The following is a 24,572-nucleotide window of genomic DNA, read 5'->3' as shown; positions in this document are numbered from 1 at the left end:
GTGCTTATTTCAAATTGATTTCATTGAAATAATGAATGAATGAGAAACTGTCCGACTTCTGTTGTATTTTATTGCCCTCACAGTGCAGGAATCCTTGTTGGTGGTGATCATTGATACATGATCGGGTTATCAGGGGTCCATATGAACAGACACACAGTCACTGTAATAACACAGAACAATACAGTAACAATGGCCACATGTCACCGGCTCCTCCTTCAGGTTTCTGTCTCAGTCACTTGGTTTTATGGAAAAAGTTCCAGTGAAAGAAGATTTGATTTAAATCTTTCAGAAAATATAGTTCATGATCAATAAATAAACAGGGAGGGGAGGTCAGTGACGTCATAGGATCACATCTGATGATATTTACAATCATTTACATCGAAATGAGAACAGCAAGGGGGGAGGAGAGAGAGACCGTCCCCAGACTCCCTTAAAAAGTCGCTCAATTTTGAGAGTTGTCGGGTTGAGGGAAACTTTATAAACTTTGAGAAGAACTGTTTCTGATGACAATTTCATTATTTGGACCTTCTTGTAAATTCGGCATGTGTTATAATGTTATAGGCCCGTTCTATAGGCCGCTGCAGAACTTCCAGTTCCAGCACCCATCATGCTCAGAGAGGGGCTGACCTCAGGGGCCTGAAATCCTGGAAACGGCCCTGTGTGTACTCAGTAACCCTGCGTGTGCGTGTGTGTGTGTGCGTGTGTTGTGCAAGTCTCAAAAAAACATCTCCGCACTTCACGTGCACGTGCCTTCAACCTGTAATTTAAATATCTGCGAGACCACCTGAAGGCACAGTGTGTGTGTGTGTGTGTGTGTGTGTGTCAGTCCACCTTAAATCGCTGCTCTCGGCACCACGTGACTGTATTCCTGGAAAGTTCCTGGAAATGCTTCTTTTGTGTTTATGGTGATATTGTCGTTATTCGGCGGCTCCCTGGACTCTCTGTGTCCGCAGCACAGTGACGGACGGACCAACACCATGTTCGGGTCGCACACGCGGTTCTGCTTGTTCTCCGGGTCTCGGGACTAAATCCGTGTTTTATTGTTCGGGGTTCTGACCGGAGCGCTAATCTGTCCCGACCGACACATTGACGTGTGAGCGGAGTGTCGCCGTGTGTGAGCCGCCATTAGCGAGCAGGAGAGGACATTTAATACAAGTGATGGTTCCGGAGCGGACTGGTGCCGCGGACAGGTCCGGTTCTTCTACACGGACCGTCAACTGGCACCGCTGCTTCTGAGCTAACGTTTGACTAGCTAGCAGCTAGCTGTGCAGCATCTCAGGTAGGTTGGTTTGTGTCTCAGAACTCGACGTGAAGTCCTGTTCGGTGTGTCGGTCGTGTTTCAGGCGGACGGTCCTGTCAGTGTGGACACCTGCGCGCTGTGCGCACACACTGCACCAGACTCCATTCACTATTCTACCAATTTAACGACACCGCGGCCGCTGGCGGTGTGAACATGCGCTGATAATAAAATGATATTAGTATGTGTTTAATTGAATCAGCAGCGTGGATGCGGCTCACACAGACTGATGGATCTCATGGAGAGGGATGGATTAGAGGGCCACTATGTGACATATTCACAATAGTTACAAGGGGACAAAACCATTTTTTTCCACCAGTGAGTAAACAAGCTGTCCTCAGAGGACAGAACACGGTCCCAGAACACTGTGTGGAGATACAGAGGTGGCAGGGTCCGCCACACGTAAACACAGTACAACAGTAGAAACTGTTTTTGTCCTTTAAGGTCACTTTGTTGATTCAGTTTAACAGTCAGTGAAGATTTTTCTCGTCAGTAAAACTACAGACTGCTGCTTTAAACACAAACAGAAGAATCTATCACCTCACACCAAACTATATTCCAAATTTTAGCAATTTAGCCCTCATCTTCCTGCTGACGTATTAACCTGCATGAAACACATTTTACATATTCTAACACCGGCGGTTCTGTTGAACATGAACAACTGCCTCTTAAATATTTTTCTAACAAGGAACAGGGAAACTATCACGTTACACCAAATTATATTCAGAACTCTCATTGTTTTACGTTTTGGATGTGTGTATGAATGTATAAATATGTTATTTATATCACACAAAAACACCAGTATTTATTTTGATTAGATTCTCTACGTGTAAAATTAATAACATGTCACGCTGTGCCAAATTCCATTCAAAATCCTAGCAATTTAAGGTTGCTTCGTTTGTCTGCTGGTGTATAAATCTGTTCAATAAAATCCTTTTTTTTCTTCTTAAAATTAAAGTCGTCTCCTCAATTCTGCATATACTTAATAACTTGTCAGGTGGCACTTAGAGATCGATGGTTATGTATTAACATTGAACAATCCAGTGATAATTACACTGGTACTTAATGTGAACATAAGTAATTCCCTCTGATTTATATTATAAAATCTGTCGGACGTGACTCTTTTCAACTATTAGGAATCTTGATTTCTGCCACAGTTGAATGTGAGGTGTTTTCAGTGTTTGTAGGTTTTTATCAGTTAATCGTTTGGTTTCTAATAGAAAAGACAACATTAAAAATGTCATCCACAAATGTTCTATGTTGTCTGAAGATATTCACAGTAATCAGTTGAACAGAAAATCAGTTGTGTGAAAACTTCCACGCTGTGCTGTTGAGCGAATCTCTTGTTAGCAGAATGAAACAAGAGACCCTGTTGGTGTTGAAACATCTCTGATCCTCCTCTGTGTGCTTCCTGTTTATATGTATGAACAATATTATCTTAAATTATTGAATTTTTGAATGTGGTTCAGTGTGAGAACAAAGTCTGCAGTAGAATTTATTTTACACACAAGTTTGATGAGATGAATAATTAAGATAACAGTAATGTTGAGCTTGTCCTGCTCAGTCGGTCTGTTTTGATGGATTTGGTTTGTTCTAGGTCAGTTCGGACCGGTTCAGACCCAGTCGGGGTCCTGCTCCCTCTTGTCTGGCTGCTGCAGACCTCGTCCCATGTCTGAGCTGTGGGCCTAACTGTAGGCTGAAGGTTGGATCTGTCCAATGACCTGCCAGTCCTCCGAGTCCACAGACAGAATCGAGAGCGACAGGCGAGGCGACAACAACTCCAGGACTGTGGAATCAGACGAGAGCCGCATCGCCTTAGCTATGAAGGACCTGAAGAACACAGGTGTGTCCCAAACCCCACGTTTCCATGGAGATACATAGTTTCCTGTGTTTCCTGGTTCTGTTCGACTGTTTCCTGTGTATATTCTGACAGTTCTGTCTCTCTGTCAGGCTGGTACTGGGGCAGTCTGACTGCTAACGAGGCCAAAGAGATCCTCCAGGACGCCTCGGAGGGCACCTTCCTGGTGCGGGACAGCTCTCAGAGAGATTACCTGTTCACCATATCCGCCATGACGTCAGCGGGTCCGACCAACCTGCGAATCGAGTACAAACACGGTAAATTCAAGTTGGACTCGGTGGTTCTGGTGAAGCCGAAGCTGAAGCAGTTTGACAGCGTGGTCCACCTGGTGGAGCACTACGTCCAGCTGTCCAGAACCAGCGACAAGGCGCCGTCGAACTCTCAGCCCTCTGCGACGCCGCCCAACGGCACGGTGCAGCTGCTGCTCACCAAACCCGTGTACACGGCCACGCCGGCGCTGCAGCACCTCTGTCGCATCGCCATCAACAGGACGACGCGGCAGGTCCAGGATCTGCCGCTCCCCAACAGACTGAAGGACTACCTGACGGACTACACCTACAACGTGTAGACGCGGAGCAGGACGCGGAGCATCCACTGTGTGCAACACATATCTGACCACTGGCCAATCCCATCATGCCTTGCTTCCCGTAAGGACCCGGGAAAACAAACGGACAGGCAATAATGAGGGGGAGGAGTCAACCACAGGAGGAGGTCCGCTACACTCGACGTACTTCGCTGCAGTAAGTACTTTACAGCCAGAACTGCTGAAGCTCTGACCAGCTAAAAGACACGAAGTAGAGTGCAAACCTCCGCCAAGGCCCGACAGAACCCTTTGGTACTCACCCATAGATACCAGCCACCTGAATACGGTGTGACAGACAGACAGATTCGGGTCAAAACCTCCTTGGCAGAGGACTTAATAAGTTACATATGTAACCACAGATCTCTGAGTCACTGATGAATGATGAGTTCAAGAACAGAATTCACACTTGATTTATATTGTTGGTGAATCATTTAGTCTAGAAGTTGTCAGGAAAAACTGCAAACACCTATAAAATATTCAAATTAAAGTTAAATATAAAAACAGACAAATATGCGATTATAGAAGAGAATCGTGATTGATGATTAATTCACCGACTGACCAGCGTCACACTCTGAACCTTCAGTGTGGAAGACGAGAATGTAACCTGGATTTGTACCTGATCATTCGTTTCCTGTCTGATGTTTGACGTCGAGTCCACGACCGTTAATGTGTGAGCGCTCTGACGGGACGCGAGCGTGATGATGATTGGACAGAGTCACAGGAAGGATCTGCTTCATCAGCACTGACTGGAGGTTTGTTGTTGTTCCCTCATGTTGTGTTCATCAGGTGAGTCGAATCTTTGAGCTCAGGTGACGACGTTTTATTACGTCGCAGCCGCAAAGTGTCGGAAGTCAACGCAGCACAAACATTTGAGTAAATAATCATTTGATTAGTTGTTAAAAACAGAGAGCTGCCTAATGGTTAATCACAGACATTATTGATCCATCAAGACTTTAATATCCAGGAGACCGAAAAACTGTAAACTGAGAAAAGTTGAAGGTGCTCAAAAGCAACTAAAGCAATTTATTTATTTATATATTTATTGTTTTGTTCAATCAGAAGTCCAGAATAATGTTGAATTCATCATCAGAAGACAAAACAACCTTGTTTATTTTGTATTGATCGACTCAAAAAGCAAATGAAATACTTTGATCATTGGAACGTCGCTGGATCGATGGCGGACATGTTTGATAAACGTGAGTCAGGTGAACTTCATTACACTTTATTCACCGATTACAAACAGAAACTAGAATCAACATTTCCTCCAGTCAGAGTTTGTTGTTTCTACCCTCAAACTCAGGAAACGGAGCCCTCTGATTGGCTGCCGTGGTTGGACGACCATGAGTTCACTTGCGTCCAAACGTTTGTGAGGCAGCGGGACGAGGTTTCCTGATCGATGAGCTGCGTAGAAACAAACACGTCCTCGTGTTGTTTTCAGATGAACTCACGTCAGAGTCGCAGTTTGACCCCTCCGGGCTCCCGTTAGACTCTGTCCCCGCTGGATGTAGTACTCTGAAGCTCTGAGCCAATCAGATCACATAAAAACAAAGACACAGTGTCACACTGGACCTGTCGGTCCTGCTCTGAGGACCCGGGAGAGATCACATCGTGTTCACTTTGTTTGGACCTGATGTGAACACAGAACTCTCATTCCGACGATCAGACGGCATCAGAACCAGCCGAACCATGAAAGGAACAGTTCACCCAAAACTAAAACAGAGGTCTCCAAACAGCTGTGATCCCAGACTGCAGGAGAGAACCAGTATTAATAATTAACAATAATAATAATAATAATAATAATAATAATAATAATAATAATAATAATAATACAGCAGAAACTGGTGGATTGATTTTTTTGACATCTGATGACACCTTTAAGCAGTTTTTGGACCTCGGTACCAACAAAGTGTGAATTCTGCTAATTAAGTTCGAATTCAGCTGATTGAAGTTCAGAAACCACATTGTTAAGGTTTCATAAAACATGTCTGCTTTCAGTGTTGAAATTGGTTTTGTCTTGTTGTGTGGGGAACATTTAACCAAACTCCATTAAAGAATCCTTCATTTTAAGGATTCTTAGACCTATAAACAGTTTTTGTTCTTTAATCAAGGTGAAGTTTTTACGTACACCTTCTCATGAACACGACTTTATCTGGGTGTGGACAGACTCCTTTCTGTGACTCTGAACATGTGATCCTTAATAAAAACCACCTGCAGCGTCACTCGTCCAGGTGTTTGAGGGGGCGGGCTCTTTGGTTCTTTAACAGTAGGTCACTCAGGTAAATGGGAGTCAGTTTGGATGTGACTGACTCGGCCTGATGTTTCCATTAATATCTGTCTTAATGTTCCTCTTTATATCTTTATTTTTGTACGGAGGGTGAATGATGGAAGAGAAGAGTCGCTTCTTTTCTTCTTCAGCTGCGATGTCACGCTGATCAATGACCTCCAGACTCTAACAGCCTTTGAATGAAACGTCTTTATTACTGGACATAAAGCACCAGGAGCAGGACCATCGCTGCACATCTCTGTACATATCACAGCTGTGGGCGGCTGAGCCCTGCAGTGCTCGGCCTCTTTTGATTTTGAAAATATTTATTGATTGTGTCACACTGTTTTCTGGTACATTTTTGTAAAGAAGCTGCACAGACTGAAAGCATGTGTTGTTCTGATGCGAGCTGTGCTGCAGCTCTGCCTCTGTAACGTTGATCAGCTCCAGACATGAAATGAATAAAGTTTTTATATGGTGCTTCATCATGGAAATGTTTTTATGTCTGTTTATTACTGCATGTTATTTCACTTCTTAAAAAACAGTAAGCCAATAGTTTTTCTCAATATCTCACCATTTTGTTAGAATTATTATGAAACTGAAGAAAATCTGGATGAAACTATTGAACTTTTGAAAAGAAGAGAAATCAAGAATGGGAAGAGGAAGAAATGAACTCCTTTCACAAATCTTCAAATTTAAGGTTTGATCACTTGTCAGGAAAAAGGATTTATGTCCTTAATATGGAAGCAAGAAGCTGTAAACACAAAACCTGTTTTATCTTGTAAGTAGCTGAATATTAGTCGGTTATTATTTTATATATTAAGCTCATTTAAGTCTAATTAGTACTGTTCGGTACAACATGTCTACTGTATGGAAACCACTGTCTTCGGCAGATATACTGAAAAAATATTACTGACATTCTTTCAAAAACGTCTTCTTTGCGTTAGCCTGTAGCTAACGTTACCGCCCCGCAGTGTCGTGAGGCGAACAGGTCGAAACATCGAGACTTTCCCTGTCAGCACCGGAGCTCATTTATTAACTGAATGTAAAAATGAATATGATTCTCTGATGATTTTGAATATGTAATATAAACTGTCATAAAGTCGATTAAACTGAGTCTGGCCCAAGACGATCCGTTGTAGACTATTCAACCGAACTTCATTAAAAAATGTTCCAGTTATAGATTTGGTCTTTTGTTGTTCATTATTAACAACTGACAGAACATCGCATATAAACGTATCGGATGAATTGGATTATTCTTTCACATTCGGAGTCTGACTGATCTCCTACACACTTTTCATTTTAGCATTAGCTTCGTTTAAGTATTAGCTTACGCTGTTTGCTAGCTACTGTCCACGGCTGTTGAAACAAGCGTTGGGGCGAAACGTTGAGGTTTCCTTAAATGTTAATGATACCTGGTGTATCACATATATGCCGAATTGAAGACCTGTTCGTAATTATTCACAACCTGTAAACGTGTTACCAATTATTGAAGATTTTTATGCAATTAGAAGATTTCAAGCCGGGAAAACGTTCAAGATAAACTGAGCTGTTAACACTGGCGAAACCTTTGTTCCGCTCGTATGTTTCGAGTCGGACACAATAACATTGAACACATGTAGTTGTGCGGACCGGAACCGTGTCACAGTTTTCATGACGGGTCATCATGGTAGTTCATAACAACACAACTTTATAACTGATAGAAGCAGGAGCGGCTGTTTTCCTCTATGGACCCGGCACACAGAGCTCTGCTGCGGGCACACAGGCTGGAACTGTCCGGGCAGCTGCTGGTCAGCGACACTATCGTTCCGCTCCTGTACCAGGACGACATTTTGACGGAGGCTCAGGTGGAACATATCGAGTCTCAGCCGACAAACAGACAGAAGACCCTGAAGCTGCTGGACCTCCTGCCGAGCCGCGGGCCCCGGGCCTTCCACGCCTTCCTGCGGTCTCTAGACGACTTCAGCTGGGTCCGAGACAAGCTGCTGCTGGAGCTCCAGACACGACCAGGACCTGGACCCGGACCTGAACCTGGACTTGCACCTGGACCTGGACTCGGCTCCACAGGTGAGCACAGACACACGGACAGCACCTGTTTCTGGACCACAGCAGTGAGTTGAGTCTTAAATCTGGATTGGATCCACACAGAGACTCTGACGTCTGTTTAAAACTGTTTAAGGATTTCTGAGCTGTCCATCCAGCTCACTGCACTGGAGTGGACCTGGACCTGGACCTGGACCTGGACCTGGAGTCCAACATGTCAGAAAAACTAATACCTGAGATTAAGATTTCAAATAAAAAGTTGTTGATTTTTGTGTTGTTGAAGAAGATAATTATTCTGAGATTACTGTCAGAAGTTTTAAATATATATTTGAAAAGAGAATTTAAATTATAGATAGAATTTAAAAGAGAAAGAAAAATCATAATCTGAGATTAAAGTCCAGATGTTGTGACAGAGGTTCAGATTAAGTGACGACACAGAGGCTAAAGTCTCAGAAGGTACGTCAGGCTCAGTCAGGCTCAGTCAGGCTCAGTCAGGCTCAGTCAGGATGGATATACTCAGAAAGGCCTCCACATCTCAGGATGTGTGTCAGTGTCTTCAGAGATAGTTGAAACAATCCGCCAGACTCCAAACATGAAATCACACCTCAAATTAATCACTTACACAATATTAGACACATTTTATTGCTGTTGTTGTTAATTTATAGAGAAGAATCGTTGACAGACGTTCATGAGGCAGGTGCCATTCAGGACAAGTGTTGTAATGAATCTATTGATTATCTGTGTGTGTGTGCGTGTGTGTGTGTGTATGTGTGTGTGTGTGTGTGTGTGTGTGTGTGTATTAATTGTGTGTCACTGTGACCTCACACAGACACACACTGTGTGTTGACTGAACACAGCTGATCGTGTTATTTTCTCTTTGTGTTTGTTGACGCTGTGGTCCAATGAGAGGAGGCCAGGCAGGACAGTTACCTGTAGCGCCTCACCTGAGCTTCAACTGCTGCTGGGCTCAGTGACGCTGTGATGATGTCACAGACAGGAAGTGGAGTTAAAGATTTAACCACAGCTGCTGATAAAAGTCTGAAATCTAACGTAAAGTTTTCAAATAAAAGATTACAGTTCAAATTACGAGAATTAAAAATAAGGTGGGATTGAATCTGAAAGTGAAGATGAGATTTACCAACAGTAGATTTATAAAAGTCAGAAATCTAATATCATTATCTGAAATGAAAGATTTAAAAGTTATTTAAGTTTCTTTAATTTCTGAGATTTTAATCTGAAGTTTGATGGTTCTCAGATTAGAGGTGGAGATTAAACAGATTGAAGCTGAGATGAGTCACATGAAGCTGCTTCTTCAGATTATTGTCATCATGACTTTTGAAACAAAGTCATAAATCTGAGATTCAATTCGAAATGAGATTTTAATCTGGAAACAAACTTTAAGATTAAGGTCCAGAGAAAGTTGAGGTTCTGAGAAATAATCTGAAGTAGTTCGGATCGTCTGTGGCTCAGATTATAATCTTGACTGTCGCTCACTCTGCAGACGTTTGCCGTCTTCCTGACTCGGTTCTCCAGAAGGTTCCTTCAGACCAGGAGCTGTCCCGCCTGGCGTCTCGGCTTGGTGCTGAATGGGAGTCGGTCCTGATGGATCTGGGTCTGTCCGCCGAGGCCGTGTTCCGTTGCCGGTCCGATCACTCCCTCAGTATTCAGGCGGCAGTTCTGGCCGGTCTGGTTCAGTGGAGACGACGTGACGGCAGGAAGGCGACGGTCCAGAGACTCGTTCAGAGTCTGAAGGCTGCTGACGTCCATCCGTCTGTTCTGGAGGACGTTCTGATGGGACCGACCCGAGAAACTTTAATCTCAAGTCCTCCTGAGAAACTGCTCTGACTCTGGACGCAGTACTTAGTGGACATAGACAGATTCGACCTCAGAGACGGAACTGAGAAACGTCTGAGACCAGCTGGAGAACATGAAGAGACAGAGACCAGAACCAGAGAGACGACTGGACTGTGTTGGTGTTCTGACGGACTCAGGACTGACACTGACGTCACAGAGTCGTCTGCTGATGTCTCGTCTCTTCATCAATGAACTGTCCACTTTCACAGATGAAGGATCCAGATCAGAACCGAGGTCATGAACACGAGACGAACAGTAAACTGAAAACAATCCGAGATTTAAACTCTGAAACTTTTATTGAAATTCTTCATTTAAGGGTCAAAAAATCTGAATTAATCAAATAAAATCTTTCATGGAAGAACAAAAACCAGAAGACTGTGAAAGTCTGAACTGCTGCTGAGAGAGAGTACATGATTGTACTCTCGAGAATGGCTCGCTCGCTCGCTCGCTCACTGCACTTCATTAATTCCTCAACAGCCTGCAGAGCTCCAGTTCCTGCTGAGAATCAACTTTCTGTCTGTGGGGTTTTAAGGTGGACTCACGAGATGATCGTTCTCTTCATGTAGACTTGATAAACACACGTGCGGTTCTCCTGGAGAACGTCAGAACAGTTCTTCAAACACAAACAGGAACTGCAGACGAGAGAGGAAATATTAAAAAGTGTTATTGTGAATAATTTAAAAAGGCAGCGTGTCTGCAGACAGTTAACTGCACACACACAGACACACACACACACACACTGGTGACGACTCAGCCTTCATTAAAAAGAAATAAATCTACATTTATAGAAACATTAACAACCTCCTGGTCATTTTGACTTTTAGTCCCATGATGTAACTGTGACTTCATATAATAAGTTAACATGAGCATTTATTTCTTCATGCTCAGTTTTTGATTGTTTAATTGGCAGAACCGGGCTTCTGGACCTCGTAACAAGATGTGTTGGACCGGACTGAATGTGTTGTGCAGCTGGTGTCTCTGGTGTTCTGAGGAGCGAGCGTGACTGCAGCAGCAGCAGCTCCTCATGTGAGTTTCTGAGAAAGCAGCGAACACTGAGCTTTATATCCTCGCTGCTTCCAGGAAACAAGCAGAGGGAGGGACGCTGCCACAACACTCCCGTATTGTTTGACCCGCACGGCAGCTCGTCGCCTCCCACAGTCCAACCTGAGCGTTCCTGCAGCCTGAGGTCAGAGCAGCTGCAGCTCCGGTGTCACAGTCACAGTACTCAGTTACAGGAAGACGTCTGAAGTACTCGAGTATCGTCATCTTCACACTTTGACCCACAGTGGGGGGTCGGGCCCCTGCACAGGGTCAGAGGGGTCATCTGACCGACTCAGCAGCTTCCGGTTGTCTGTCTGTGTTTGACAGAACCACCTCAGCAGCGCCCTCCGGTGGCTGGAGAGCAGAAACATCAGCTTTAATATAATAGGTGAGACTCAACGGTCAGAGTTTGGTTTGATGCAAGAAGTTTGTCTCAGTTCTGATCCTTCACATGTTGGCATGATGAAGACGAGGCTTCGTCCTGCTGCCAGACAATCTGAAGAGAACGCTTCTTATTTCAAACTGATCTGCAGTCAAGCACAGGCTGCATCTTTGTTTCAGTAAACAAGAAGAAGAACAAAAGACTGACCTCTATGTCGTTACTGAACCAGTAACACAGCAGCACCAGACTCCCTTAACAAATGTGTCAGATTAGTGAGTTGTTGAGTTGGAGACACTTTATAAACTCTGTGAAATAAAGTAGAAAGAGTAGAAACATGGAGTCTGTCTCAGTGATGGACGGGTTTGTTTCATACAGAGCAGGAAGTGACATCACATCACAACTGGTCACTCAGACGCAGGATGATGTCAGAGATCACATCACTCTGTGATGACTTCCTGCTGGAAGTGTTCGGGATGTAAATCAGCTCTGAACTTTTTTTCTTCTTCTGCAGATTTCTTTTGTTCTGATCCCGTCTGAGCCTCACTTCCCAGAATCCATCTGACTTCTGATAAAACCTCTGCAGCAGTGTGCGTGTGTGTGTGTGTGTGTGTCACTGCAGCAGCAGATGGAAACAGTCAACAACAACACTGAGTCTGATTTCAGTTCAGTTAATACCTCAATACCACCTTAACCAAGCTGTGCTGAGTTTAAGGTGGAATCAGTTGTCTTCATTTAGTCAGGAGGGATCGCTGAGGGGCCTCGTCAACGTCATCCAGTCAAAACATAACAGTGACGAGGCCGGCCTGTGATTGGCTGGTAAAAACATTGTTTACTGAGATAATGAGATGAAGACAGAAAATGTAGGAGGAGGTGAAAACACAGTGTGAATGTTCTGTGTCCGCTGCTTCAACCCTCACATGTTGTTTCTACAACACAAACAAACAAACCAACAAACAAACAAACACACGTCTCATTAGACAAACTCCTTATAAGGAACTTCCTGCTGACATCATCAGAACTCACATGACCTCACAGATGTCCGTCTGGTCAAAACAAATCTGTTTACTGCAACGTCATGTGATCCATCAACCACACACACACACACACACACAGTAACACACACATACACACACACACACACACACAGTGACACACACATACACACATACGCTCTTCTGAAGTAAGAGTATTTGCACCAAAATAAACTTGAAGTACCAGAAGTAAAAGTACTGTTGCAGAGTTCTTCAGCTTCTGCTGGTCCTGCTGACCGGATCAATACATTTGATCCTGATCTGTAATCAGACAATCTAGTTGTTTACAAAGGTGTGTAGATGTTTACAGATGTTTACAGATGTGTGTAGTTGTTTACAGACGTGTGTAGATGTTTACAGAGGTGTGTAGTTGTTTACAGATGTTTACAGAGGTGTGTAGTTGTTTACAGATGTTTACAGAGGTGTGTAGTTGTTTACAGATGTTTACAGAGGTGTGTAGTTGTTTACAGATGTGTGTAGATGTTTACAGAGGTGTGTAGTTGTTTACAGATGTTTACAGAGGTGTGTAGATGTTTACAGAGGTGTGTAGTTGTTTACAGATGTTTACAGAGGTGTGTAGATGTTTACAGATATTTAGAGACGTGTGTAGTTGTTTACAGATGTGTGTAGATGTTTACAGAGGTGTGTAGTTGTTTACAGATGTTTACAGAGGTGTGTAGTTGTTTACAGACGTGTGTAGATGTTTATAGATGTGTGTAGATGTTTACAGAGGTGTGTAGTTGTTTACAGACGTGTGTAGATGTTTATAGATGTTTACAGAGGTGTGTAGTTGTTTACAGACGTGTGTAGATGTTTATAGATGTTTACAGATGTGTGTAGTTGTTTACAGACGTGTGTAGTTGTTTACAGATGTTTACAGATGTGCGTAGATGTTTACAGATGTGTGTAGATGTTTACAGATGTGTGTAGTTGTTTACAGATGTGCGTAGATGTTTACAGATGTGTGTAGATGTTTACAGATGTGTGTAGATGTTTACAGATGTTTACAGTGGTATGTAGTTGTTTACAGATGTGTGTAGATGTTTACAGATGTGTGTAGATGTTTACAGATGTTTACAGCGGTATGTAGTTGTTTACAGATGTGTGTAGATGTTTACAGATGTGCGTAGATGTTTACAGATGTGTGTAGTTGTTTACAGATGTGCGTAGATGTTTACAGATGTGTGTAGATGTTTACAGATGTGTTCCTAGTTCGTCTGCTGTCTGTGCTGCAGGAGACGTGATGAGTTTACATGTTTGTCTCATGAAGTTCTCTCTGATCAATAACTGATCAATAACTAATCGCTGATGAGGATCCAGTCGATCTGAACAGCTAAAGGATCTTAACAACATTTTAAAGATCAAATCATTGTAATGAAGGTTTAATCACTGTGTGCTCTGACAGCTGCTTCATCAGCCAATAGAAACCCTCCTCTGGTGTCACGTGGTGTCTGTGTGGGTCAGCATGAACAGTCTGCTCGGTACCGGTTCTCACGTGACTCGTACCTGCTGCAGGTTCACTGCCCCGCCAGCAGGGGGCAGCCTGACGTCATGAATGACCTGAACAGACTCATCTGCAGGTTTGTGAACCCATGACGTCACATCAGAGAAGAAGAAGGGTCATCTTGGATCAGTCGACTGTTCGGTGACAGAGAAGTGGAGACGAGGATCTATTGGGTCCGAACCTCCAGAACCCAGCGTGGTTACAGATGTATGATCAATATATAATCAATACAGTGATCTCATCTTTACACCACAAACTGTGAAGCTGCAACCAGACAGTGATTCTACAGCAGAGTGACTGTGTATTGATCAGCTGATCGTGAACTGATCAGCTGTGACGACACACAGTTCTGATATTAACACACATTCATTAATCGTGTTCAGGCGTCATCGAGCCAAAGATCAATACAGTTCCAGAAAACTGGACCCGCAGCAGGAGACCGGACGGGTTCTGACAGCATCACAGTCACCAGTCAGTAACCCTGATGTTTGGATCCGGTAACTTATGTTAGTTTAAAGGTTCTTACGTAAAATGTGTGACAATATCAAACAGCCCTGACAGGAGAGGAAGCTGTTAGAAAACATCACAGCAGCTCTGAAGATTCTCTCTCCTGCACTCTTTATTTCACTGAGACTGTCGGAGAGGAAAACACGCTGCACCAGGTGAAGTGAGGCCAGGTGAAGCAGTGACACTCCATCTGCCAGGTGACACCAGCAGGTACTGACACAAACCAAAACCAAACCCAGAGAAAAACTTCAATGCCCACGAAAACCTGCATACACCTGACACCAGGTGACTCTGACCACTGTGATTAGATGATACACACACACACACACACACACAGTGACACAGTGTGCATGTGTGTGTGGGTTGTGACCTCCTGCTGAAGGTTTCCCTCTTCATGTGTCACTTCAGGTGTGATCACAGCTTCAGCTCGTCCAACATGAGGCCTGTTCTGCATCAGCCGTCACTGACCACTTCTTACTCTCCCAGTGAAGCTCAGGATGCTTCAGTCACCCACAGAAACATATAGATGCACATCATGGTGTCAGCTTTAGTTGTGATACTGTTGCACCTGAGTCCAGGTGGAGTCACACAGCCTGGTGGGGCGGCAGGTTGTAACACTGGCTCACATCTGACATCATAATGAACAGAAGTGAACAACACTGATCTGCAGCAGACAGTCTGCAGGTCACAGTACATGAGTTACTGTTCATCCCTGTTTTTGTCTGTGTGTGTGTGTGTGTGTGTGTGTGTGTGTGTGTGTGTGTGTGTGTGTGTGTGTGTGTGTGTGTGTGATGGAGCAGGGCGGGGCGGGGCTCCAGCAGCAGCAGCAGCGGCTCCATCATCCCTCTGACCGACACCGACCTCCTGCTCGTCTCCAGGCCGCGGCATGGACGCCGGAGCCCGGCCTGTTTCCTCTGTATCTCAGCGGCTCCGGTTCGAGCGGCGGTCCCGCCTGCAGCAGACGATGAAGCAGCAGATGAAGATGAAGATGAAGATGGAGGCGGTGGTGTGCCGTTAGAGCTGCGGAGCGGAAACAGAGCGTGCGGAGCGGAGCGGAGCGGCTCCGATGCAGCAGAAAAATCGCCATTGTTTGGATGCGCAGCAGACTGAGAGGAACACGGCGGACTGAGACTCGCTTCCCGGCCCGAGGCACCATGCTGTCCCCGCTGCTGCTCACCGGGGCTCTGCTCTGCCTCAGCCAGGTAAGGAGCGCTTTATTCGGGGAACATCGGGTGTTTGGAGCCGCTGCTGCCGCCCGTCTGGAGCCGTGCGAGCAGCGGCAGCTGCAGCCGGCTGAGAGGCTTTGTCTGCTCCAAACACGGCTCATGGACCCGGTTCAGGGGGACGGAGGAGTGATATAGGAGCTGGTTAATGAGGGGGAGAGGAGGAGAGGTGGAGGAGAGGTGGAGCAGCGGGAGATGGACGCGTTGTGGCACCGCAGGTCCGTCAGGGAGGCAGCAGCAGCTCGGCCCTGCGGAGGAAACTGGGTCAGTCGGCTGTGTGTGTGTGTGTGTGTGTGTGTGTGTGTGTGTGTTGCTCAGTGATGCTGTGACACACACACACGACTTCACACACAGCAGCTGATGATGATGATGATGATGATGGTGATTTACCTGCACAGGTGTGACCGTCCTCACCTGAGTGCTTTCAGCTGTGCAGGAATGTAAGTGAGTACATGTACTCAGGTGCTGTGAACACCTGAGCTACCTGTCCTGCAGCTGCACACACTGCTCCTACTCCACTGCTGTTACCTGACGGCTTCACACAGGAAAACACTTTGTGTTCTGTTGGAAATAAAGTAACTACAGATGAACGTGATGGAGTAACGAGTGTCCTGCAGTGATGAGATCAGATGTGATGGAGCAGAATCAGACGGTACAGCAGGAGACTCAGTGTTCAGTAAATGTACTTTACTTATTGTAACAGTTTCATCTTCAAAGTAACACAAATGTTGTGAAATTATAATGAATTTAAGAAATCATTTTTATGTTGAAAACAAAAAAAAACAGTTTGTGTTGAAACAGATTTAGTTTCTGAGATTCTGATTTGTGAGAGAACATCAAACATCTGACGGTGACATCATGAGCAGAAACTGATCAATCAGTGACCTGATCGATCAGTTTGACAGAACAAAACACTGAATAAATGTTTAATCATATTTTAATAACAGAAAACGAGAGTTTGAGTTATTTTCTCTTGTTTAACAGCTGACGATGAATCGATCAGTCTGATCGATTCATCGTCAGCTGTTTGGATGAATCGTGGATGGTTGCAGCTTCACAGATGTTTCCACTGATTGATTTGACTGATTGTGAAATATTAGTGATAGATTATTGATCAGGTGAAGGTTCCTTCCAGCCTCTCCGAGCAGTCGGTGGGCTGATCAGCAATCAGCTGACGTCTCAGACGTTGTGTTGTGTGTTGGTGGATCTGATCACAGATCAGCTCTCAGTCTGAGTCTCTGCGGTCGCTCGATTTACTTTTATCTGATGTTTCACTTTAATTTCCTCTTTTATATCAAAACACGACGACTCATATTGTTCCTCCGGCTGAAGGCGGCCGACACCAGGGAGCGTTTCACTTCCTGTCTGTGGTTCACAGTTCTGTAGAACTACACGCTTGTGTTTCACATCAAACTCCTGTTTGAGGTTGCTTGAATCATTTCACTGCACATTCCGTCCCAACAGACATGAACCTGTATGAAAACTTGTCATCAGGATCATTATATGTAATATAATGTGATATAATGTGATTAATCATTTTATCTTCAGACCTTCAGATCTAACGCCAGCAGCTGGTCACGACCACGTGACTGTCTGAGGTCAGCACTGACCTCTGCTGGTCACAGAGGAGATGACGGCTCTACAGGAGGACGTGTTCAGGTTCAGAGTGAACCCAGAACTCAGTGAGACTGGTTCTGACCCGCTGACGTTCTTCAGTAACTGAAGTTACAGAAGTAACTCAGTAATTTCAGCCCAAACCTTCGAGTGTTCCTGTCTGAGCCAGTGTGACGGAGGTCTGACACAGTTTCAGTCTGCAGCCTTCAGAGGGCAGTTTGACTGTTTGACTCCTCAGAGCCACCGTAGTTTGTTTGTCTCTGTCAGAGGATTCATCGTCTCTGCTCGACGACTCCATTTTGTGAATTTAGGTAACAACTAGAACAATGAAGACGTTTTTTATCAGATGACAGATTAAAGAAACACTGAGGAGTGAAAACAGAACTGGTGTACAAAGACCTTTAGCATCCCGTTAGCTAGCAAGCTAACTGGAATATAAACCCACAGCTCATCGTCCGTCATCGTCAGCTTCAGACCTGGTTTGGGTTCAGCAGGGTCGGGTTCAGCTGGGTCGGGTTCAGCTGGGTCAGCTGGAGGGTTGAACTGTGTACATTCTGTCATCTGAGGAGTTTCTCTTCTGTAGTTTGTTGAATCCCTGATGGCTGATTGTTGTTGAGGAGGATGTGGAGCTGCTGTGGTTCTGTCAGGACAGAAACTCACGGACCTGTCAAACTCCGCACAACAACAACAACAACAACAGAGAGCGTCAGCGTAGGTTCTCATCTTTTTTTTACTCCACTTCACCTGACTTCCTCCTTTGCTGCTGTAATACTGACTGCAGCCAGCAGAGGTCGCTGCCTGACAACAAATGCAAACATGGTTCTGAATAAGCTCGTTACAGAACCTTCACCGTGTGTTCTGATGAGGACAAGCTGCTGATGAATATTCCAGATTCATTATTTCATAAATAAAATCTCAGAAGAGAAATGTTGCTGAACATTTGGAAACATGATCATGTTTGATTCAGAGCCAGAGAGCTTCACGGCTAATGTTGCTAACGGGGAGCGAAGCAGCTGCCAGCGCTGGTGTTCTGCCATGTTGGACGGCTTCGCTCCTTTCTGCGTCTGCCAGCAGGATAATGAGTCCAAACAGGTCATTAAGGACAAAACGCATCGATGACTGGACACTTTATGTAGCGAGGGACGAGGAAGGAAAGAAAACCAGCAAATTCAGCGTGTGAAAGCAGATCGGGATGATCCGCTCTGAGCTTCTTCCTGTTTCTGACAGCAGAGATCAGAAGCTGCCAGAAACCTGAAGCTGAGCGATAACAGGCTTTACTCTGAGACCAGCGCTGATCCAGAGTCTGCTGTGCTCCAGCACTCATCTGAAACCACCAGACGGTCGAAGACTCTGATTCTGTTGTTATATGACAGAAAGAACAGATTATTATTATTATTATTATTATTATTATTATTATTATTATTATTATTATTATTATTATTATTGTTGTTGTTGTTGTTGTTAGAGTCACTCCACGCGTCACCTCGAGTCTTCAGGTCATGTCAGGGACTTTCTTGAAACGTTTAATTATTTAATTCACGAGAGCTTTAAAAATTATTCTTAAGTTATGATTGTGTGAATTTTGGTGATCTGAGCTGAATTTCAGCATCAGTGATTCTCTGTTTGTTTGTTCTGAACCTCAGCAGCTCATATTTCACTGGACTGGGTTGGTTATTATTCTGACAGGTTCTGTTCATCCAGTTAATCTCCACAGACGTAATTAAATGTGTAGCAGTAAGAAGCTAATGTGGGGCTACAGACAGACGATGTGTTCGGAAAACCAGAAACATCTGTAAAATAGACTGCTCCGTGTGGTCTGAGGCGGTTCTGCTCCCTGTGGTCTGAGGCGGTTCTGCTCCCTGTGGTCTGAGGCGGTTCTGCTCCCTGTGGTCTGAGGCGGTTCTGCTCCCTGTGGTCTGAGGCGGTTCTGCTCCCTGTGGTCTGAGGCGGTTCTGCTCCCTGTGTTCTGAGACGGTTCTGCTCCCTGTGGTCTGAGACGGTTCTGCTCCCTGTGGTCTGAGACGGTTCTGCTCCCTGTGGTCTGAGGCGGTTCTGCTCCCTGTGGTCTGAGGCGGTTCTGCTCCCTGTGGTCTGAGGCGGTTCTGCTCCCTGTGGTCTGAGACGGTTCTGCTCCCTGTGGTCTGAGACGGTTCTGCTCCCTGTGGTCTGAGGCGGTTCTGCTCCCTGTGGTCTGAGGCGGTTCTGCTCCCTGTGGTCTGAGGCGGTTCTGCTCCCTGTGGTCTGAGGCGGTTCTGCTCCCTGTGGTCTGAGACGGTTCTGCTCCGTGTGGTCTGAGACGGTTCTGCTCCCTGTGGTCTGAGACGGTTCTGCTCCCTGTGGTCTGAGGCGGTTCTGCTCCCTGTGGTCTGAGGCGGTTCTGCTCCCTGTGGTCTCAGGCGGTTCTGATCCGTTTGTCGGCAGCCAGAAGCTTTTTAAAACGATAGTTCTTTGCAGTAGAATGTGATCCGTAACATCTGCAGACGAACATGTTTGTGTTCAGTCACTTCCTGATCACTGAGTCATACTGATGATCAGTGTGATGTCATCGACTGACCGTCCTTAATGCTGCGGTGGCTGCTGATCAGTGAGGAGTGGTATTGATCAGCTGCTGCTTCCTGTCAGGATGTCTTGAAGCTCTGTCTGCTGCAGGACTTGTTCCAGGTTAACAGACAGGCAGCAGCCATCGTCTCTGTGGGCCGGTTGGCGGGCGGCAGGACTCCCGGTCAACACTTTTGTTTGGAGCTGCTGGTTCCAGCGTCAGCAGATCAGTCCGTCTGTCTGCTATCAGCTTCTGTTAGCTTCCCTTCAGACGTCTTGAACTCTGAACCTGGACCAGTTCTGAGCTCAGAGCTTCATGAGCAGCGGCTCTGATCCTGAGATGTCTTCAGGATGTTGGAGTGAAACATATTCAACATGTTTCATCTTCAACACGCCCACTTCAACTGATTTCATGTTTCGTGGCTACATAGCTAGCAGATTCCCCTGCATGCAGTGTTCATGCTAAGCTAGGCTAATCATGCTTCACAGACATGTTAGCTTTAGACAGAAATACTTCATATATTTAAAGTTCTGTTGGTTTGTTGGTCCAATCAGCTGCTGAGCTTGATAATTAATCTGCTAACTGTACAGCGCTAACAGCATTTAGCTGCAAAGAGCTAGCATAGTGTCATAGTTTGTGGCTAGCACTTTCCCCCTATTTCCAGTCTTGTGCTAAGCTAAGCTAAACTCTCCAGCTCTGTTGTGTAACTGTCTTAATTATTCTGCTCGTCTCACACTGAATGATCTGTGTGTGTGTGTGTGTGTGTGTGTGTGTGTGTGTGTGTGTGTGTGTGTGTGTGTGTGTGTGTGTGGTATCCAGGCAGCAGTTAGCAGCAGAGAGAATACACTCAGTGTTTCTTCTGCGTGTCTAATTCACTGTGATTAAACTCTGGCTCTGCTCTCATGCGAGGCTCGGCTCGGCTCTAATCGGACCTCGGTGGGACCTCTTCCTCCGTCTGTTAACTCGGCAGACCACATTGATTAGATCTCAGATTATTAGTGCACTTTCACATTTGGGATTAACCCTGACAGTGATAATCCAAACAGCCTGTTGTTGTTGTGAACATCAGCAGTTTGCTGGTTAAATCAGATTACTGGACGTGTTGAACTGCTCCAGAGTCTGTTGTTCAGACACATGTTGGACTTTCTACACTAAAGTCCTCTGAGTTACACTCAACAATGGTGTTAAGAGGCTTACTGCAGGACTCAGCCTTCACATCCCAGATGTTGTCTGGTTTAACTGTTTAGAACAAAGGAACAAAATCCACAGCTCAGAAACATCTTTACAGACTGATCCCAGGACTGTTCTGACGGAGCGAGCTCCTCTATACACAGGACAGTTTACTGACTGCAGGTCAGCCTGTTTACAAGAAAGATAACGTACGTAACAAACTGTCAGCGGTTGGTTGGCTGTCGGTCTGGTTTGACGAACGTTTTAACGTGCCGGTTGCTGCAGTCTGTAATGAGCAGTGTTGTGTGTGTTGTGTTGTGGTGTGTGTGTTGTGTGTATGTGTTGTGGTGTGTGTGTTGGGTTGTGTTGAAGAAGCCTCGTTAGACTTCAGATCTCTTAACGAAGGTTTTCCACCGTCATCTCGTATTGGGGAATTGAGTGCTGTTAGTTCTGGTTCTGGTCTCAGCAGATTCATCCTGTTGTGGGTCTCTGACTGAATGTCATGAATGAACATTTTGCTCTCATGTTGCATCGCACTGTGTCAGTTCATTCGTGACCCTAAAACCCAAATTCTGGTCTTTAACTGAGAGGACGTCAAGTCAAAGCTTTGATTTGTCAGTGCTGAAGCAGAAGCTCAACCCTTCCTGAGCTGCACATGTTCACGCCGACAAACTGACTCGTGTTCTCCAGTCGAGAAGTTCGTCTCCTGAGCTCAGTCTTTTATTCAGAAACTTGATTCTTGGTGATGAGTTTAGTTGGTGTTTCCAGAAAGTTCATGTTGTTTATGTAGATGGAGGGAGCTGTCAATCATCTGTGGCACCAAACCTCAGTGAGAAAATGTGACGTTTAACTGCTGTGAGGGAGCGCTGCAGTCAGACGCCTTCAGTGTGGAGCTGCTCACTTCATTCATAGTCTAATGGACTCCGGCGTCCCTGTTCTCTCCCCCGGCCTCCCCCTGCCTCCCCCTGCCTCCCCCTGCCTCCCCCGGCCTCCCCCGGCCCCCCCGTCCTCCCCCAGCCTCCCCTGGCCTCCCCCGTCCTCCCCCGGCCTCCCCCGGCCCCCCCTGCCTCCCCCGGCCTCCCCCGTCCTCCCCCGGCCCCCCCTGCCTCCCCCGGCCTCCCCCTGCCTCCCCCGGCCCCCCCTGCCTCCCCCGTCCTCCCCCGTCCTCCCCCGGCCCCCCCTGCCTCCCCCGGCCTCCCCCGGCCCCCCCACATACAACCACACAAAGCCCTGGAGGTTTGCATGATAATGTTGGCAGCTGCCTGGGGGCGCCGCCTCCTGACCCCCGATCTGCATCATTCACAGGGTCACACACTCCATTCATAGCAGCTCTGTGTGTGTGTGTGTGTGTGTGTGTGTGTGTGTGTGTGTGTGTGTGTGTGTGTGTGTGTGTCCTGCAGGATAATGCTGGTTTTCACTGGGCTGCTCGAGTCAGAACAAAGATGCTGACGCTCCATTTAAGAACATTTTTAGTTTTTTATTTGTGGAAAGTCTTCTAACATTTGACACGATCAGTCACATAATCAATCAATCTGAGCAACTTCAGACAATATAGGAGATTTTACACATAAACTAAATAATATTTTATTGTTGTATATTTTATGTTATTACTCAGTGTTTGAAATCTTATTCAGTGAAGGTTCAAAGCTCCGTTGTTAGCTGCGTTAGCATTGTTAGCAGCATTAGCACCTACACTCCTCTCATTGGTGCTGTTTGTCATCAAGTCTTGTCACCTGTAAATTGGAGCAGTGGTTCTGGAGGGTCAGGTGAGATGTTCTGGACGTAGCGACAGCATCCAGAACCTGCCTGAGAGAAATGTACCGTCTGTCTTCTTCTGCTCCACCACAGTCCTGAAACCGAGTCTGCAAACAAAACATCCGACCATGTGTTAAATATGATCCATGTTACACCACAACAGAACCAGCACCACAACAGAACCACCAGCAGTCTCTGGTCTTTTCTCTCAGTGACGGTCCTGCTCAGACCTCAGTGTAGCCTTCACTGTCTGTCGGACATTTTAATGTTCTCATATCTCTGTGATGTAAATGTAAATAGATTCCAGTCTGTGTGTGTGTTGGTGTCTGTGTGTGTCTGTGTGTGTGTGTGTGTGTGTGTGTGTGTGTGTGTGTGTGTGTGTGTGTGTGTGTGTGTGTGTGTGCCTCAGACAGATATAATGAGCCCCTCCTCCTTCCCCAAATGTGTCTCTCCTTTCATCTCTGTTGCCATAGCGACGGCAGAGCAGCCATGAGCTGATGGAGTCGGCGAGGAGACTCCTCGTCTCTCTGATGGCGTCTGACGACCGGTGGCGGCGTTAGCGAGCATGTGTGTCTCTGTGAGATGTCGTGTGTCACATTCGACCTGTAAATATAATGAAACTGTAATATAAGAACTAATTTATCTTTATTTTACAGATATTTCTGTGAATTTACACGTCTGATGTCAAATAACATGAAACATCCAGAGCTTTAGGGTTCAAGTTAACCCTTTAAATACAATAAATACAGTTTAAATCAGATGTTATTTAACCACAAACTGACACTTTTTACAAGGAGACAAACAACTTCAGCTTCTGATTTAATGCTGAATTTCACAGTCCGAATTTCAAAGGACACAGTGATTCAGAATCTGTCACACACAGTTTCACTACGTTATAAAGTTTGTTTTAACTCAACAACTCTTAAAATCACCACATTTGTTAATGGAGTCTGGTGCTGTTGTGTTACTGGCTGACAACATACAAAAATATGTTGTCAGGTTTTGTATATTTAAACTCCTGCTGGTGAAGCTGTTGTGGAAACTCCCAGCATGCCTCAGTGCTGCTCCTGTTTACTGACTGTGGTGTCACTATCCGACACTCAGATTAGAAAAGTGGGTCAGAATCTCTGCAGGCAGATTATCTGCTCGTCTACAGAGTCCGTCAGAGAACACCACACACGTCCACATGTCAGCTGTTACCTGCAGACGTGGTTAGCCTAGCTTAGCACAAAGACTGGAAGTAGAGGGAAACTGCTAGCCTAGCTCAAGCCATCACCTCTGTACGTTGTTAGCCAACAAGCTAATCATCCTGTAGTCAGCTGTGTTGATAACGTTAGCAGCTGCTCTCTTCTGTGGAACATCTTGTTCGATCGGTTGCTGAGATGAGTTTGTCAGACAGATGAAGCTTGATGAGGAGTCGACTCTCCTGCTCACAGCTTTAATGAAAGACCAGCTGACAGCATCAGAGGACAGCTGAATGTATTGATCAGCTGATCGATCTCCCCGTCTGATGATTGTTTGTTTTTAGTCTGATAAGTTCATTTGTTTGTAAACAGCCACAACGAAACATCTGAAGCCGTCGTCAACAAACAAACAAACAATCAAACAGTCAATCAATCGATGAATTGATCGTCGGTCTCCGCTCGGTTTTCATCTCCTGTAAATTCTCAGTTTTCTTCTTCTCTTGTTTCAGAGCGTCTCAGCGTTCCAGGCTTCGCTGAGCGATGACGGCGTGATCGTGGCGACGCTGGAGCACTCAGACCTGCAGGAGAACGTCACGGCGTACGCGGCTCAGTTCTCTGGAGAACCTCGAGCGGTCCTGGTCCAGTTTGTGAACAGCAGCGAGCCTCTGCTGTTCAACACATCCTTCCATGGTCTCTGCTACTCTGTGGGCCTGCTGCTGAAACT

The 24,572-nt window shown here is 45.6% G+C and overlaps 3 protein-coding genes across 10 annotated transcripts in view; all 3 read left to right on the top strand.

The window, feature by feature from the left end:
• Window positions 1-810: 810 nt before the first annotated feature.
• On the top strand, window positions 811-6,489 carry socs2 (suppressor of cytokine signaling 2). Of its 2 annotated transcripts, none has more exons than XM_037121856.1 (3): window positions 811-1,279; window positions 2,900-3,140; window positions 3,248-6,489. In XM_037121856.1, the coding sequence occupies exons 2-3, from the start codon at window positions 3,014-3,016 to the stop codon at window positions 3,721-3,723; spliced, it is 603 nt and encodes a 200-aa protein (XP_036977751.1). In that variant the 5' UTR covers window positions 811-1,279; window positions 2,900-3,013; the 3' UTR covers window positions 3,724-6,489. The 2 variants fall into 2 exon arrangements, with proteins under 2 accessions (XP_036977751.1, XP_036977750.1); XM_037121855.1 differs by having other exon boundaries at window positions 812-1,279; window positions 2,895-3,140.
• Window positions 6,490-6,629: 140 nt separating this feature from the next.
• cradd (CASP2 and RIPK1 domain containing adaptor with death domain) lies at window positions 6,630-11,650 on the top strand. Its single transcript, XM_037121851.1, has 2 exons — window positions 6,630-8,068; window positions 9,546-11,650. Exons 1-2 carry the CDS (start codon window positions 7,729-7,731, stop codon window positions 9,887-9,889), a joined length of 684 nt encoding a protein of 227 aa, XP_036977746.1. The 5' UTR covers window positions 6,630-7,728; the 3' UTR covers window positions 9,890-11,650.
• A 1,222-nt stretch (window positions 11,651-12,872) lies between these two features.
• The window catches only part of ptpro (protein tyrosine phosphatase receptor type O), a 32,946-nt gene continuing 21,246 nt past the window's right edge, over window positions 12,873-24,572 (top strand). For 4 of the 7 annotated variants that reach the window (XM_037121679.1, XM_037121684.1, XM_037121683.1 and 1 more), the window contains exons 1-2: window positions 12,874-15,565; window positions 24,358-24,572. The exon at window positions 24,358-24,572 is cut by the window's right edge and continues 47 nt beyond it. In XM_037121679.1, coding sequence (XP_036977574.1) covers window positions 15,458-15,565; window positions 24,358-24,572 — 323 coding nt within the window. In that variant the 5' untranslated portion in view covers window positions 12,874-15,457. Of the gene's footprint in view, window positions 15,851-16,059; window positions 16,269-24,357 lie in introns of those variants that run through there. The other 3 variants (XM_037121680.1, XM_037121681.1, XM_037121682.1) reach the window with 3 other exon arrangements.

This window comes from Acanthopagrus latus, chromosome 14 (genome assembly GCF_904848185.1).
Source record: "Acanthopagrus latus isolate v.2019 chromosome 14, fAcaLat1.1, whole genome shotgun sequence".
NCBI classification, from domain to species: Eukaryota; Metazoa; Chordata; class Actinopteri; order Spariformes; family Sparidae; genus Acanthopagrus; species Acanthopagrus latus.
The sequence above is the reverse complement of the archived record's forward strand: the minus strand, read 5'-3'. Positions and strand labels throughout refer to the sequence as shown.

Bases quoted from the DNA above. Each gene is read 5' to 3' on its own strand.
- cradd (XM_037121851.1), top strand. From the start codon at position 7,729: ATGGACCCGGCACACAGAGCTCTGCTGCGGGCACACAGGCTGGAACTG. The intron at 8,069-9,545 runs GTGAGCACAGAC...CTCACTCTGCAG, and splicing joins ACCTGGACTCGGCTCCACAG to ACGTTTGCCGTCTTCCTGAC.
- socs2 (XM_037121856.1), top strand. From the start codon at position 3,014: ATGACCTGCCAGTCCTCCGAGTCCACAGACAGAATCGAGAGCGACAGG. The intron at 3,141-3,247 runs GTGTGTCCCAAA...TCTCTCTGTCAG, and splicing joins GAAGGACCTGAAGAACACAG to GCTGGTACTGGGGCAGTCTG.